Genomic DNA, 18,284 nt, shown 5'->3' on the forward strand with positions numbered 1-18,284 from the left:
CTTATTATCCTTCTGGAGCAGACATACACAGTATAGTGAATATGTCTGTGCTCAGGGCCTATTTTTCTCGTAAACAAAAGGTGGGGCTGGCAGCCTCTTTGAAAAACTTTGAACCCAACATAAATGGTGTGTGTGTGTATGTGTGTGTGTGTGTATGTGCATGTGTGAAATATAAAAATATATACACATGAAAGATTTGTCTGGTCTGTCAAGTTCTGACAACTCACAGGCATATTTTTCTGATCAATTCCTATGAACTGTCAGATGACTTGACAGTAATATCCAGGCAACTTCTTTTTACCAGAAATTGCTTCAGAAACTTTATATTAAGGAAACAGTTTGTTTTGGAAAAATATACTGAAAAGGAAAAATAAAGTAGGGCATGGGTTTTCTTGCAAACTTTATTGAGTGAGTCTTAATATAATTCTTTTCTTTTCATCTCGATGGCTGTGATATAGTATACAAATTTTGGAAATTTATGAAATCATATTATGTTGGCCATAGATGATAATGAGGTGATAAATGCACTAAATTATCAAAGATGGTTATTTTGTCGGGAAGGGATAGGATCACAGGGATATAACACTTTCTGTATATCTTTGATGTTTGAATTTCACATAATAATAAGTCTGGCTTTAGTAAATCAGAAAAAAATCAATACAAAGTGAAAGACTCTCAGAACAAAAACATTATGTATTTTTGAAAAAGTTGTATTAGAAATCATGACAATTTTATAATATTCTATCAATTGTAATTACACAAGTGACATGAATATATTGTCCTGGTAGATAAATCCTCTTGGGCAGTCCCTCCTCCTCAGACACACAGCCCCCTGGAAGCCTGGCTCAGTTCCCCTCCTTAGAGGCTACTATGTGTCCATCTACATCACCTGTTTATATATATGTACTATTTTTCATGCTCTGTAGCTGTATCACATCCTTAACCATATTACATACCATGTTTACACATCTTAGACATGCTTTTTTTCCAGGCAAAACATGTCTTGAAATTCTATGTCAGTACAGAAATAGCTAGCTCATTCTTTTTAATCTGTTCATTAACTTTCCATAGTGTTGGGTTCATTCCTTACGGCAATAATTTAGGCTGCTGGTTTGTCAGGAATTTAAAACAACTGCATAACAGTAAATATGTTCTTTGTTTTGCAATTTTAAAACCTTCATGATAGTATGCAAATTCTTTGTTCTTAATTCAGATGGAGGAAGGACAGGCAGCCATTACTTTATTTTTCTATAAAAAGATCAAAGATGGAAAGTCACTAAAAATTTGCCAGGGGCATGATCAAGGGTCAAAAAACAAAAACAAAAAGCTCTACTCTAAGCAGCCTGAACCACAAGGGCACCCAGGAGTTCGGTCAAAGTAAGAGGAACTTGAAGTGGAAGCTTTGAAGTTTCCTGCATTTCAATAATGCAGTAGGATAAACGGGTACAGTGTGTGAAGTTTACAAGCAAGGTGAGTTCTCTCCAATATGCAACGTAAACAAAATCTACAGCAAAAAAAATCATGGCAAGGCAGATAGAGAATCCTTATAAAGCCACAGAATTTTGATGCTAAAAGAGTGCCAAAAGGGTCAATCCTAAAACCCTTTTATACAGAAATAGAGTTTGACCCAGTTGGTTAAGTGACCCGTCCACGGGTGGGGCAAGAGCACTTATAGTAGGTTTTCTCATTCAGAGGTGAAGAATTGTTTTCATTGGCAGAGTTTCTCAAACTTTTCCAGGGAGGTCTCTGAGAGTGGTATATATGGATGCACCCGGGGCGGGAGTTGGAGCTACCAAGCACTACTGGGTGCTGAGTACTTATTTGGAGATGGACTCTAGGTTAAGAGACAAGTCACTTGTATTTTCTTTCTTTCTTTCTTTCTTTTTTTTTCATCTATCCTCCATTACAATTCTGATAGAATTACTTGAACAGCAGCACATCTGTCATGTCTTGTGTCCCATCTCCTGAAATGCCCGTGGCACTGCTTGGTGGTCAAGAGCAAGCACCTGGGCTGTGGGCCCGAATCACAGAGGCAGCCACTTACCAGTAGTCCTAAGACTATGTCCTGGTGCTTCAGTCACTCACTCTGTAAAATGGGAATAAACAACCTGTCTTGTAGGTCTGTTGTGAGAACTGATTTAGGGCATCCGGGGCAAACCAGAATGTTGAATAATATGTACCAGGCAGTTTACTAATGTTTAATAGTCTTATCAAAATTAACAAGAATTTTACTCCATCATGTAACTATGCTTCATTGGGTGTTTTCTTTTCCTTCAAACATTTTTTTTCTTAAAATTTCAGCAAGACTGGGGCATCTGGGTGGCTCAATGATTGAGTGTCTGCCTTCTACTCAGGTTGCAATCCCGGGATCCTGGGGTTGAGTCCCATATCCAGCTGCCTGCAGGGAGTCTGCTTCTCCTTCTGCCTATGTTTCTGCCTCTCTCTCTCTGTCTCTCATGAATAAATAAATTAATAAAATATTTAAAAAAAATTTCAGCAAGATTCACCCCAGAAAATGGAGTAGAGCTCCTTTTACCCACTGGGGTACCCCCCTCTTTCTCCTCCCTTGGCACTGTGTGCCAGGTAACCAGGGTAAAAGGCTTGGTTATAGGACAAAGCCCACATCCTCTAAAAAGTTGCACCATGCCCTCCAAGTGGGCTTCTGCTTCTGCAGCACATTCTTGAATTTTCATGCTTTCCCACGTGTGCCACAGATCAGCCTAGAAGGTTTTTTTTTTTTTTAAATTTTGTTTTGTTTTATTGTCTAATCTGATACCAGGAAAGCAAATCTTCTGCTCTTTTTCAAGATCCAGTCTGTACACGGCCTCTTCTCTGGGTGCTGCCAAATGACCAGCATCGCCAACCCCTGCCCCCACCCAAGACCTGGCCCATCCTTCCTTCCTCCACTGGGACTTCTGGGCCTATTATTGCTTGGATCTACACTGTCCTGCAGTTTTTATGGATTTTTTCTCCCTTTACCAGACCTGAGCTGAGGACCAGGGACTGTTCTTTTCTTGCCAGAATCCTGCACGGTACCAAGTACTAAACATTGGTTGAACAACTTGGGTTAGATGTTACTTAGCAACCCTTTCCATGGGCCACTGGAGTTTACTGGGACCCTAAAAATTGACCCCAATCACATCTGTTGGTTCTCACTGCAAGGCCATTTCTGTTTATCGCAGGTCTTTGAATGGAAATCTTCAGAACCATAATGTGAAGTAGAAAAACTCCTGGGACTGGCACCAAGCCCCAGAGGGGCAACAGTAAAAAGAGTTGGCATACAATCTTTCCCACCTCCAAATTCCCGGCTCTTCAGGGAAACCTGAGCTTTCTCCTGTTGTGAGGTGGGCGGGGCTCGGTTTGTACCCCCTCCTCTGTCATGCCAGTGTCCTATTTACAGCTGTCTGATAGCTACAGGTGACAACCTGGGTTCCTTGGCAGATCCCTTTCCTTCTCCCTGGCCTCATCTCCACCGCTCCCCACCTTTCACTTGCCCCTCTGGCAGCGCTAAATCTCTTCTGGTTTCTCCACACATACAGAATGGCATCTTTATTTTTGTTCTCCCCTCAGCATAAAATGACCTTCCCTGCCAGGGGTGCCCTGGGTAACAGAGTTGGTTAAGTGTCCGATTCTTGGTTTCAGCTCAGGCCATGATCTCAGGGTCTGGGGACTGAGCCCATGTTGGGCTCTGTGCTCAGCTTGGAGTCTGCTTAAGATTCTCTCTCTCTCTCTCTCTCTGTCTCTGCCCCTTCGACTCATGCTCTCTCTCAAGTAAATAAATAAATAAATAAATAAATAAATAAATAAATCTTTTAAAAAAATGACTGTCCCTGTTTCTTCACCTTGCAAATTGATGTATAATTTATATACAATAAAGCTTACTATTTTGGTAAAGGGTACACTTATGTTCACATCTAGAACAGCTACATCACTCTCTAAATCACTGTACCCCATGCTTCTGTGCAATCTACTCCATCCACCTCCAGCTTCTGGGTGCCACTTACCTCTTTTCCATCTCTATAATTTTGCCTCTCCTAGAATGTCTTATAAATGGAATCATAAAGTATCTAGGCTTTTATGGTCTGGCTTCTCTTGCCTGGCATATGGCTTTGGAGACTGATTGCTGTCTGTCTCACTGGTTTACCCCTTTTTGTCGCAAGATAGTATTCTATTGCATTTCCCATTTTTATTTATTTATTTTTTAATTTCCCATTTTTAAGACTTAGTCCAAGAGTCACTTTCTCTGGGAAGTCTTCTCTGATGCTGGGGTTATGTACTTAGGCAGCCTTCCCACAGCTTCCCAGACTCACCCTCATCATACACACAGCACATTGTGTAATGATCACTTATTGATGTGTCCCTGACTAGACTTTATCCTAGGAAGGACAAAGTGTGTTTTTACTGTTCTCATCCCCTCTACACAGTGCACAGTGCACATCCAGCAGGTACTCAGACCCACGTATGAGTGCCTCTTGTTGGAGGGAGGCTGCCTTAAATTCAGACATTTTGATGCTCTGAAAAATGAACTCCCACTTGATGTGGTTGCCTTTGAGTCTCTCAACAGCCCTGTGAAGTTGGCACTGATAGACGCACTTTACAAGGGAGGAAATTAAGGCATGCCTGTTTCAACCCAAAGCCCCTCTAAAATACAGGACGACAATGATATTTTTCTGCAATGTGAGTGATTTTAAGACTAGAAATATGTGTTTTGATAGCAAACGTCCATCTCCTTTAGCCTGTTCTCTGGAGCCAGCTGAAAAATAGAGGTAGCGCCTTGTTGGCTAGAAACAAAGATGTTAGGTTAGAGCAAGCAAAATGGTGGTCCAGTAGAAGAGTGGCTCTTAAGAACAGGCTAATTGGTTTCAGATCGCTGGAGTTGATGGGGAAGCTGTGGGCAGCCATCGCTGCCTGAACCAAACTGAGTCTACAGCCTGATGGCACCTGGCCACATCCCAGGGACAGGGGTGGAGGGTGGAGGGCAGGAAACAAATAAAAAGGGTTTTGGCTTAACTGTTACTCAGCTATCTCCCAACTAGGAAAATTCATCTCACAAACCTCCCATCTGAGATCTACAAATAACTAACATCGGTCCCCAGAAGGTGCGAGGGTTGGGGGTCCATGCCAGGGAAGAGGAAGCAGAATGGGAGATATCGGTGATGAAGCCTGAGTCCTTCTCTCTCTAACTTCACATGCAGTCTGTCACTCCCTCAAGAGGCTAGAAGGGAATTAAATTCCACTCACATGGGCCAGTCGATCAAATCTGGCAAAGAGCTCGTTGAGCATCCTGACCAGCTCCTGGGCGGATAAGGTCGTGGAGAGGTTGGTAAATCCTTTAACATCTGCAAAAAGAATACTAGACAACAGGGGAGGGGTGGGGAGGGGAGAAAGCATATTAATATTTTACTCCATCCTGGAAGACATCAACATCATCCAAATAAATCAACCGTGGTCTGAGGTTCTTGCTCTCCCTGCCCCGAGAGTCAGGATGAACGTGTTGGTATTTAACAAACATCTCAGCAGACAGAGTCCACCCAGAGGTTCAGGAAGGACAAGGGGGCAACGGAAAGCCCTTCTTCCTGTGCAGGGCCATGGAGTGTGGGCAATGCAAACAACCCCAAAGGGAATTTGTCACTATGAACAGATCAATTTGTTTTGGAAAGCAAAATGAAGCTTTGTGAATTACCTCCTATTTTCACAAGGAACAGCAATGCAGATGCTGTGGACACAGAGTGAAATGGACACAGGGGGAAAAAGAGAATAAAAAATCTCATTATCTCTGGCAAATGACATACCTAAACCTGCAGGCAAATAGAGTTAGGCATTCTTCAAAAACTATGGGAATAAGTAGCAGCGCTGGGAGACCATGAACAGAATAGTTAATTACCTAAAATTCTCACTAAGGATTTACTAAGGATTTAAGTGAGGTCAGGTTTTATCGCTGCATATATTTGGCATAAGGAACAAGGAAAGTAGGGGAAGGCAGAGGAGTCCTTGAAAGCCTTCTGAAAGCAAGGCACTGTCTGAGCACTAAGTTCATCCATCCGGTTACTCTGTGGGGAAGGCACTCCGCTGTGAAGATGAGCAAATGGGGGCTCAGAGAGGCAAGGAGACTTGCCTCATAGTCTACTCAGAGCATGTGGCAGTTGGAACTGTTCACTTGCATCATAGGGCACCACCCCACCCCACCTCACCACACCTTCTCAGGGACCCACACAAGAGCAGAGGCCCCTCTGTGTGGAGCAAAAGGAAGCCTCGTGCACTGCTGGTGGGAACACAGACTGGTGCAGCCACTCTAGAAACCAGCATGGAGTCCTCAAAATATTAAAAATAGGATTACCGTACAATCCAGTAATTCCACTACTGGGTATTTTCCAAAGAATATGAAAACATTAATTTGAAAAAATATAGACTCTTCCATTTATTGCAGTATTATTTACAATAGCTGAATTATAGGAGCAGCTCAAGGGTCCATCAACAGATAACTGGATAAAGAAGATGTGGTCGGGGATCCCTGGGTGGCGCAGCGGTTTAGCGCCTGCCTTTGGCCCAGGGCGCGATCCTGGAGACCCGGGATCGAATCCCACGTTGGGCTCCCTGCATGGAGCCTGCTTCTCCCTCTGCCTGTGTCTCCGCCTCTCTCTCTCTCTCTCTCTCTCTCTCTCTCCCCCCGTGTGTGACTATCAAAAATAAATTAAAAAAAAAAAGAAGATGTGGTCTACATATGCAATAGAATATTTTTCAGCTTTTAGAAAGAGTGCAACCTTGCCATTTCCAATGATGTGGTTGGATCTAGAGGGTATGATGTTAAGTGGAAATAAGTCAGAAAAAGACCAGTACCATATGATCTCACTCATATGAAGAAATTAAGAAACAAATGAACAAAAAAAATGAGCAAAGGGAAAAAGAGAGACAAACCAAGAAACAGACCACAGACAACACACTGGTGGTCACCAGAGGGAAGGAGGGTGGGGGAGGGGGGAAACAGGTGAAGGTGATTAAGAGGACATTAATTGTGATGAGCACTGAGTCATGTAAAGAAGTGTTGACTCACCATACTGTACACCTGAGACTAATAGAACACTGTGTGTTAACTGTATTGGAAAATAAAATTAACAACTAAAAAAGGACCATTAGAAAGAGCTGGGGTACTTCTCATGTTGTATCATCTCTGCAGCTAGGATACCATCTTAGCACTGTGTCAAACTTTTGGCTTTTGTTTTCCTTAGTGTTGGATAAAATAACGGGGAGTCTTACGATCAGCGTTAACTTATTTTGAATGCAATAGGTTAATTAGCCAGAAGACACTGTGGAATGTGTGTTGACTTATATTGGTTGCTCTCAGAATTCAGTGGTTCTTAAATTTGTTTCCATTACAAACCCTTTTAAGAATCTGATATAGGCTAGGAAATTCTATTAAAAATGCACAAGTATTCACAATTTTGCACATCATTTCGAGGAATTTGCACCTTCCCTGATGCCCACTCATGGGCTCATGAGAAATTCTTAGGCCCCAGTTTTTAAAAAAAACCTATTGCTTGAATTAATTATTTAATGCCTTATAATTTCAGCAAATATTTATGCATCTACCATGTGTTTAGCTACACACTGTGCTAGGAAGTTCGATTAAATGATAAAAAAGGCGCAGTGTGTGTCCTCAAGATGCTCACCGTGTACAGACTGAGATTGGCCAAACAAAGGATAGAGATGGGTACAGCGGCCCCCTCCTTATCCAGGGGCAGGTGGGGGTATCCTTTCTAAGACCCCCAGGGGAAGCCTGAACCTGCAGATAGTATTGAACTCTATTTAGACTGTTTTTTTCCTATACCTGCATGCCTATGATAGAGTTTAATGTATAAATTAGGCACAGCAAGAGATTAACAGCAACAGTAATAAAATAGAACAATTATAGCAACATACCGTAAAAAACGTTATGTGAATGTGGTGTCTCTCCACAAACATCTTTCTGAACATAATGAGATGAAGCAGAGGTGGAGGAGGGTAGGGGGAGGGAATGATGCAGGCACTGTGCTCCAGTGTCAGGCTACTGTCTACCTTCTGACATTAAGTCAGAGGAGGATCATCTGCTTCTGGACTGCAGTTAACTGTGGGAAGCTGAAACTACAGGTAACAGGGAGACCACTGTACTCTGGCAGAAGGACACACTGGGGGATGACCATTGACAGGGGATCAGGACTTTGCCAATGCAGCAAAGTCTCAGCTGAGTTTTAAAGGACCTATGGAACTAGACAGATGGTAAAGCAAGAAGGATGGGAGGTTTGAGCAGAGAAATCGGCATCTACAAGGGTCTGGTGGAAATGTGGCAAATGTACCACAGCACTGCAAGAATTCAAGGGCAGCTAGTCAGAGGGCAGCATTGGTCAAGGGGACTGGGGAAAGAAGAGGAAAGGTGTGTGTGAGTTAGAGATGTGGGGCGGGGGAATGTTGGAAATGGGCTGCTAAGACAGTTGAAGAACACAGACTTTGTCCTGAAAATGATAGAAAGCTAGTGAAGAGTTTTAAGCATGGGCATGATGCCTTTAGATTTCTAATGTATGAAGCTTCCTTTGGGCAAGTCACAACACGGTTACTGTACTGTACAGTGTTCCAATGGCACGGCACCTGCCAGGTAGGTAGGATTGAGTCTAGACAGATCAGAGTTCAGAGCCAAGCTCACCACTCATGAACACTAGGACTTCGGGAAACTTCCCGAGCATCTCTAAGCCTTTGATTTTCGACTGGAGATAATTGTAGAACCTGCCTTGTTGGTGGGCAGCAAGTGTGTAGCACAGTGCCTGGCACAGAAGGTGCTCCGTAAGTGTATTAGCTATTTTTATTATTTTACAAAAAAAGTACTATAATTGAATGACTGCATTTGAGAGATATTGAGAGAAGAAAGGTAACAGGGGAGAAAGAATGACTATTAATTAGATCATTTGTCTCTTGAAGCAAAAAGAATTCCTAACTGATGACATAAACAGGAACAAAAGGAACAGCACTATTTACAGAGTATCTACTGTGGACTGATAATGTCCTAAGTTCCACATGTACTAATTCATTGTTCCTCATAACAATCTATGAGGTAGGACCTACTGTGACCATCTCCCTTTTACAGATGAGGACACTGAGACCCGAGTAACTTGCCTCCGCACATGAAAATCTAGGATTTGAGCCAGGCAGCCTGGCTCTGGAATCTATACTCTATCACTCTGGTATGCTACCTTCAACCTAAGGACAGTCATTGCCATGGCAGGTGGGAGTAGAAGGGCCCATTGATCATCCAGTCCAACTCACTCAACAGATCCATTCACCCAAAACTAGTAATATCTATCTGTCTATACCAAGAATGGTTCATTCATTCATTCAGCGATTCATTAATGGAATGCTTACTTGTGCCAGAAAGTGGAATTATAGTGGTGAGCAGAAAGAACCATCCATCACAGCCCTTACAGAGCATGTAGCCTATTGAAAGGAGTAATGGATTTGCAGACCAAAGGACAAGAAAGTTTCAGATGTGCTCAGTGATCCAATATCATTAAGTTTCTTGTGGTCTTCTGAACACACTGGACTTTATGCAACTGTGTCTGAACCCAATGTACCTGCTCCCTGGCAAAGCCTCTCTTTCCCGTACAAGCTACCTATTAAACCCCTACTTGTCCTTCAAGAACCCACTCATATATTGAGACCCTGCTTTTATACAGAATTCCCCAAGCACAGACAGTCATTCCTATTCCAGCCTCTGACCCAGTCTATGGGGCTGCCTGTCATGGCATTTAACACTTGACAACACAACTATTTAGGACTAAGTGTGCTCCATCTACTAACTAAAAGATATGAAGAAAGTCACTGCTGTATCCCCCGTGCCTATTACACGGTGGCCCCATGACATGCTTCCTGAATTGAATCAACAGAAATCTTCAGAATGCAGTCTTTTTTTTCTCAGAGTGTGGTTGTGGCCACCACTGGCATCTAATGCAGAATCTCAGGCCCCATTCCAGACCCACTGGATCAGAATCTGCTTTAAAAAGAGTCCCTAGTGATTCTAGTACACATCCAAGATAGATAACTTATGTTTAAACTATAGTTATGCAACGAGGGTTTGTTGACTAAAAAGATGAGAGGCAGAAACTAGGGCCCTGGTTTTCTCTGCACTGTCCATTCTGCTACCCCCAAGTGAGGAGCTTCAGGTCAGGTCTCTTGATTCTAGGTATGAACTTGGAACCTTCTGTGATAATCATCTTAGAGTGTATTCATTCTAGAATGTATTGAAGAGCCCATGTTAATTTTCAAAAATAATTTGAACTTGCTCCTATAAGTTACTTATCTGGCTAAAAATAAGTATCGTTACCTAATAGTTACTCTGCAAATAGAGAAACTTTGAGGAAGCTTTAGCAGGGTTCAAAAGAATTATTAAGAATATGGGCCCTGGGTAGACTCTTCTTCTAAACTGTGTGTCTTTGGGAAGATTATTTAACCTCTCTGAGCTTCCATTTTCTTGATAATAAAGAAGGATCACCGAAGCAATTCTGTACTATTATGTACAAGTAGGTAACTTTTAAATCACAGCATAGTCCTTGGTAAGTGGAGGGTTTGGGGAAATTTTTGGGACTCAGAGAGTGTTTCATAGATTGCCATGCAGATGGGTCTCAAAAGTCAACAGGTTCTCTGGACCCACTCAGTTGCATTTTGCTTGTACATGAAACTCTGGTCTAAACGGCCAATGTGGTGGCCACCCTTCTGGGCAGGGCTGGATGGAAAGAAGAGCCAGCCCAGAAACCAGATAGACTGAGTAAGCCTATAAGATTGAGGGTTTTCTGATTCCTAATGAAGGTTCACTGAATTGTCTAGTCTAACACTGGGAGAGGTAAAGACAAGTTTACCCCTTGAGTAGATCCAAACAATGTGTGCCAGCAAATGTGCCAATGGACATAGTGTGCGGCTGGGTAAGAGGAAGGGGGAAGGGAGCTTTGGGAGATAAGTAAATCATACACCAAATCCACGAACCCTTGTCACTAGGAGAGGCTGCTGAGCTGGGGACTCTGTTCTCTTGTGTCTGGGTGGAGTCATGCAATCAGGTCACATCAATGGAATCTGAACTGAAGTGATTCATGCCATTTTTGGACCAAGGTGCTGATGAAGCAGGTGTGTCTTTTCTACCCTTTTCCCTCCAAGAACTGAACAAAATCTCTGAGTCCCAGTGGAGGGCACAGATATAAAACTCAGGGACCTTTGTCCCTAAGTGACCCATTGACCAGGAGCATCAGCAAGGGGCAGTTGTGTGAATAAATTTTATTGAATTGAAATCAGTGAAATTGAGAAGTTATGTGTTAGAGCAGATAGTAGTACTCTAAATAATGTGTCTTAAATATTTGGTGAAAAATAGGAGAAACGAATGGAATTGGGCAGAGGGACTAGAAGCCCAAAAGGCTTCCAGTAAAACATCATGCAGCCAAAGTGGATCTGCAGAGAGGACCTGGGGAAGTCTCACATGGAAAGAGCTGAAATCAACATGAGAACCCAAACTGTCCAACTGCAAACCATTCAGTTTTTGGATAAGGAAAATGAGGCCCTGAAAAAAGAAACAATGCTGCCAAAGTCTGGAAGGAGATGTGGCTCCGAGAATGTGTTCTGGAATGAAAGACCCAATGCACTGGGTCCCAGGCCCCGTGGCACAGTAAGGGCACCCGAGTGCTGCACCTCTTACTGTACCCTATCCTGGCACATATACATGGCAGGAGAAAAAGAATGGTATGAAATATCATCAATAATCAGACATGTCCAGCAGACTGCTTTTAGAGCAGGGTCACAGAACAACAAACAACAATAAAAGCAACAGAGAAGAAAGAATGAACTTTATTTCAGGTGGGTTGCCCTGAAGACAAAGACACAGGACTGGAAATAATTTTAAAAATGCTCCCAACAGGATGCCTGGGCAGCTCAGTGGCTGAGTACCTGCTTTTGGCTCAGGGCATGATCCCAGAATCTATATCCCCATCCCTCCTCCCTCACTCTAGGTCTTCCTCTTTTTATGATTCACTTGCACCCTTTGCTTACTTTAAAAATAGAACACCAAAAAAAAAAAAAAAAAAAAAAAAAAAAAAAAGAACATCACACTGTGTGATAATTATAGATACTTCCCTGAGCCCATTACCTACACTGATACTGATGAGTCTCCATTGTCGATGGGACCAATTTGTGGATCTGGGGAGTATCTTTCATTGGAGTGGCTATATGGCAAAGGCTGTGTTGCCAACCCAGGCATTTATACCCAGTGTAGCTCTATTCTTGGACAAAACTCTGATAATGACCTCTATGGATACACTCACTGGATCGGAATCATGCTTTCTGTTGGACTTCCTTTCAAATGAGTGTCCCAGTATGCCAAGTGAATGCCTAGAGAAGCTGGTAAGAAGGAAAAGTTGCTCTTCCCTCTGACTAACGGGTACACTGGTTAGTTTAAGAGCTGTTTAACGTGTAAATTTCCCCCTACATTTGGGGATTTTCACCCCATGATATTTAGTGGGAGGGAGATATAATTCTACTGGACGAGTTGAAAGTGTCAGAAATCTGCTTTTCAGGCACTTCTGGTGAGTGACTGGTCTAAACCAATCAGACACATCTGCCCCAGGCTTTACCTTGCCTTGCAAAAAGGCAGGGGGAGCAGGGAGTGACTGCAGGGCAGAGGCAGCCACATCCAGATCCTGGGGGACTGCAGGAGCAATCCAAGAGGTGGTAGCTATGTTGGGGAAGGCGACAGAGCTAGTAGCACAAGCAGTAGATTCTTCAGAAACAGTGGAGGCAGTGTCCTCACTGGTCTATCTCTCTGCTCTGATTCTGGCCCATTTGCTAAGCCTGCCTCTCCATCCTTCCCCAATTACTATGTGAGCTACTACTCAGCCTTTCTAATTCTTTTAAACCAACCAAGGTTAGGTTCTTTCTGCCTATTTTTTAAAAAGATTTTATTTATTTATTCATGAGAGAGAGAGAGAGAGGCAGAGACACAGGCAGAGGGAGAAGCAGGCTCCATGCAGGGAGCCCGATGTGGGACTCCATCTGGGGTCCCCAGATCACGCTCTGCGCTGAAGGCAGTGCTAAACCGCTGAGCCACCCAGGCTTCCTAGGTTCTTTCGGCTTATAATTAGGAAACATGTCTGAGACCATCAACAATATGCCCAGTGTTCTACTGTATGCTTACTCCTATTCTATGCTTTGTATATATCTTCAGTTAGATCATCTGCATAAACCTCTGCAAGGTGGCTTTTATTAAGATGTTAACCTTACAGAGAAGGGTCCTGAGATTCAGGTATGTAAATTGCCCAAGGTCACATATAAGGAAGAGGTAGAGATGGAATTTTAAAGCTACTCTGTCTCATCAAGGAGCCCCCACCTCTGATTTTTTTAAAAAGATTTTATGTATTTATTCTTAGAGACACAGAGAGAGAGAGGGGCAGAGGCACAGGCAGAGGGAGAAGCAGGCTCCATGCAGGGAGCCCGACGTGGGTCCCCAGGGTCCTCCAGGGTCCCCAGGATCAAACCCCGGGCTGCAGGCAGCGCTAAACCGCTGCGCCACTGGGGCTGCCCCCCACCTCTGATTTTTCAGTACACACCATACTGTCCAGGGCAGTGCTGGGCATAGAGAGGACACTAATGGATGGATGGCTGAAGGGATGGATGGGTAAATGGGTGGAAGGGTGGGCAGGTGCAAGAGTTGGTAGATGGATGGATGAGTGGGTGGGTGGGTAGTTGGGTGGATGGGTGGGTTGGCCAAAAATATGTTCACAAAAGAAAAATCAGCCACAGTTCTTTTTTATGTTGTTTTAAAGAAAGTTATAGGGATACAAGGAGAAGATCTATGTAATCGCCTTTGAGGTCTCCAGCTCACATTCTGGAATTATTTTTTCAAACATAGTGTAAAAGGCTTTTGCTTTTCACCTCAAAATATAAAGGCAGGCAAGCCAACATAATTGCATCTCTCTGACATTCTTCTCAAGCCTCAATTTGGAAATGAACTCCGTGATGAATAATCACTGGTTAAGGAATTAATCAACCACATGGAGAAAGGCTTTGACATTCAAGCAGACAGAAGTCACGGCAGTCCAATGGGAGCAGCCAGGCACACACCCTGATCATGCACAGAGCTGGGGTGAGGGTGCTGTGTTTCTCACCTGACATTCTCGTAACGATGGATGTAGATCCGATGGAACTGGTGCTGCAAGTGTTCATCTTCAACATTGGTCATGTCGTTGATCATTTCCAGGACGACAAACCGAGGAAGCACAGATAAAACGAGCCGTTCCTGGAATAGAGCAGTGGAGAGGGACAGTCCCATTAGGCTGACCAGCAAGTCTGAGATGGTGCATGCACCAGGCAGGAGGCATGGGGTTCTTGACTGACTTTCTTGAGGAATTGCTAACTTCATGCCATTCTTGAACACCACCAGTATCTACTGAGTACATGGTATTTGCCACTGTGTGGGAGGTCAAGTAGATGGTGGTGATCCAAGTTGATGAGGGTTCTACTATTGTGGAACTCACATTCTAACAGTAAGGTCCATTCAAAGGCACCCACACACATTAAAAAAATGTGACAAGTGCAGTGCAAGAGGAGATCATGATCAGAGTATGACACGACTCAAATCAGGATAGAAAGCACCTTTCTGAGGATATGATCTTTAAGCTGATATCTGAAAGACTGGAATGAGCCAGCCCTATGCAGTGCAAGAAGAGAGGTCCAGGGAGAGGACACAGCAAGTGTTCAATTGTAAAAAAAAAAAAAAAAAAAAGCAATGATACGGCTGGAGGGCCATGACAGAGGAATGTAGTAACAAGCAATGAGGCTGCAGGTGTAGACAGATCTCGAGTGCCCCTGGAAGATGTTGGTATCTCATTCCATCTACAACTGAAAGCCACTGAATGGTCCCAAGCTGAGGAATCATGTAAACCGATGTAATTTTCAATTTAAAAATGTTAACACATTGCCCTGACTATGGTTTGGAGAAGGGAATGTGAGGTGGGGACCCAGGGTAGAGGTAGAGACCAGCTGGGGAAACTGCTCCAGGTGAGAGGTGATGCTGAGACCAGATCTGGAGGACTGGCAGCCAGCTGGGATGGTAGGAGAAAGACAGAGTGCGACCACGGGGATGGCCAGGCTCTGAGTCTGGTGGGTGGGGACAGCATGCTACGATTACTGAAATGGGGAACAAACAGCAAAGCAAGAGTTAGGAGGCACTCTTTTTTTTTTTTTCTTTTTCTTGTATTAGGTTTTATTTATCTATTTGAGAGAGTGAGTGAGTGAGACAGCATGAGCAGGGAGGAGAGTCAGAAGCAGAGGGAAAAGCGGGCTCCCCGTTGAGCAGGGAGTCCAATGCTGGACTTGATCCTAGAACCCCAGGATCATGACCTGAACTGAAGGCAGAAGCTTAACCGACTGAGCCACCCAGTCACCTCTGGAGGCACCAACTCTTTATCAAGAGAGGAGATGAGACACACAGCCCATGTGTGTCTCAGTCTTTTTTGGACTGTGTGTAGACAAATAATATTCTTCCATTGTGATCAACATGGTAGATAAAAACAAAACAAGTTAGTCAACTAGCAACAAGACCTAAATCCTAAAAAGACCTGTGTTGTGGAAAGTGGGCAAAAATCTGACTTCTTTGTTGTATAATTTGCTACAGTGTGGAAGCTGAGCTTAAGACAGGTAGATTCCAATCATTAGTTTCTTGTATCTTCATAGTTATTTATGGATCTTGAGGATTTTCACCATTCGTTTGCAAAACCCTGAAAATAAGCAGGCACAAATAATTACTGCCATCGAATGGACTGTGTCCAGGAGGGATTAAATTACTTGCATGACCTACATAGTTACCTAGTGGCAGTGCCAGGAGGCAGTCCTTTACCACGTTATTCTCTGATGGGACTCTTGGGTGGGGGGAAGCCCTGAGTTTTGAGGGAGACTGGACTTTGGACTCTGTCTCCATCACTGATAGTCACGTATATTTAAGTGAGCTTGGTCATCTCTGTGTCTTAGTTTCCTAATTTGGTAAATAATAATCAAATTATCTACTTCCTAGGGTTGCTGTGAGAATTCAAGACATAAAATGTGTGACAGGCCTGGTGTGAATTCCCTCCTTCCTTGCTGTTCCTATGCGAAGGGCTTTATTAGTGAAATGCCCACAGAGCTTCATACAATGCAGCTTCTCCTCTCTTGAAAGCTATTTCATGAGGTGCCTGGGTGGTTCAATGGTTGAGCGTCCGCCTTCAGCTCAGGCTGTGGTCCCTGAGTACCGGGATCAAATCCCACATCGGGCTCCCCTCAAGAGCCTACTTCTCTCTCTGCCTGTGTTTCTGCCTCTCTCTCTGTGTGTCTCACGAATAAAAACTAAATAAAATTTTTAAAAAAAGAAAGAAAGCTGTCTAATTGTGGGACTGAGAAGCATGATTCTTGCAAATGACCTACATCATGTCCATTTTGTCCTCATTAGCTCTATCTGCCAACTTCTTAGGTATCCATGGTCCTGCTCATGCATCACTGCTGGACAGGAGTAGGTGCTAATCATGGCTTTGAGGGGCACTCACTGCCTAAATATAGTAGGCACTCAATAAATACTTCCTAAACAAATGGTGAACCCACAGATGGCAGAAACTGTGCCCAGCTCATGAATGGATCCCCTACTATGGCCAGCAGGGTCCGTGCACAGGATGATTGCTTGCTGAACAGATTCTTTGAGTGGCAATGTGCATTTAATCCTCTAACTATGACATTAATGCTTTTATGGGAGACTTTAGAACCAAATTTTTGTATGGGGGCACCTGGGTGGCTCAGTGGTTGAGCATCTACTTTTGGCTCAGGTTGTGATCCCGGGGTCCTAGGATCGAGTCCCACATCGGACTCCCCATGGGGAGTCTGCTTCTTCCTCTGACTGTGTCTCTGCCTCTTTCATGAATACATAAATAAGGCTTTAAAAATAAGTAAATAAGTTAATTAATTAATTTTGGGGCACCTGGGTGGCTCAGTCAGTTAAGTATCTGCCTTTGGCTCAGGTCATGATCTCAAGGTCCTGGGATCCAGTTCTGAGTCAGGAGTCTACTTCTCCTTCTCCCCCACCCCATACTCATGCACTATACTCTTTCTCTCTCTGAAATAAATAAAATCTTTTATAAAATTTAAATTAAAATTTTAATAGTAACATTCTCCAGCACTAAGACTTGCCAGCCTCTGGTCAGTGGTGCTACTGGAAACTGACCAGTACCTGCTCCTCCCTTTGTAAAGCATTTTATGCAAGATGATGGGAATTTGCCTGGTCTACTCATAGAAGCCCATTTTCAATACTTTCGTTTCCCTCAGATCTGTTCACTGCTTGAGAAACATCACTGAAGTCCCCCGAAAACACAATCAAAAAGAAAATGAGAAAGTTCACTCCTTAATACAATTTTCAGCTCCTGCGGAGGCACAATATCTGATTCTCTGGCTTTAGAGATCAGAAGTACAAGAGTGTTTCCTGGAGCCAGACTGTGGCCTGGGTGGCCTTTGTGCTCATATTCTGCACATCTTTTTATTTCCCCTGAGTGTTTTCCATCTGCAATGAAAAGGGCCCCAGGTTGATTCAAAGTGTACCACTGGCTCCTGCCCAGACTTCCTCTCAGCTCACATAACACGTTCTATTCACGTCATCATCCAAATGACTTCATGGGCATCAACTGCTACAGTGACCCTTGGGGGGATGTCCAGGTGAAAACCAGTGAGGGATTCAGGAGCTTTATCTTATGCAGATGCTTGTCTTGGGGGAGGGTAAGGTAGCAGGGCAGGCCTCCATGCAGGCAGCATTTCTGGGCTTAGACACAGCAGGGACTCCTAAGGGCTTCAGAAAGAACTCACCACTCCCCTAGACTTATAAACTGAGATCTCTCCCAGACCTGACTCTACTGCGGGCAAAGAGGTGTTAACTGCAGTGAAGGTAAGAGACATATATCTGGGGTTACAGACAGTATCTTATTTTCACTGACCACTCACACTGTAGCACACCAAATGCTTTGTATTCAGGATCCAATCAAAAACCTCATATTAGGAGGTAGCAAGTTACAATTTTCATCCCATTTTATATATGAGGATACTGAAATACAAAGAGTTTAGGGGAAATAGGACAGTCCAAGGTCATGCACTTGGCAAGCACATGGTGAAGACTCAAGCCTACGTTTTCTTTTTTCGCTGGAACTTGGACCGTAATTTATCTATTTGTTCATTTAGTTACCATGTCAAGGAATAGGTGCCATGTGACAGGTACAGTGCTG

At 43.5% G+C, this 18,284-nt stretch overlaps 2 protein-coding genes across 4 annotated transcripts in view; one reads left to right on the forward strand and one right to left on the reverse strand.

Moving 5' to 3' along the window:
* ADCY8 (adenylate cyclase 8) overlaps window positions 1–18,284 on the reverse strand; it is a 214,681-nt gene that overhangs the window by 120,873 nt on the left and 75,524 nt on the right. For all 3 annotated transcript variants that reach the window (XM_072774518.1, XM_072774517.1, XM_072774516.1), the window contains exons 3-4: window positions 14,163–14,293; window positions 5,242–5,353 (exon numbers count right to left, since the gene is read on the reverse strand). In XM_072774518.1, the coding sequence (XP_072630619.1) occupies window positions 5,242–5,353; window positions 14,163–14,293 (243 nt within the window). The remainder of the gene's footprint in view (window positions 1–5,241; window positions 5,354–14,162; window positions 14,294–18,284) is intronic.
* The window catches only part of LOC140604356 (uncharacterized), a 112,194-nt gene that overhangs the window by 17,091 nt on the left and 76,819 nt on the right, over window positions 1–18,284 (forward strand). The window lies entirely within an intron of this gene.

Source organism: Canis lupus, chromosome 14 (genome assembly GCF_048164855.1).
Source record: "Canis lupus baileyi chromosome 14, mCanLup2.hap1, whole genome shotgun sequence".
In the NCBI taxonomy this organism is placed as follows: domain Eukaryota; kingdom Metazoa; phylum Chordata; class Mammalia; order Carnivora; family Canidae; genus Canis; species Canis lupus.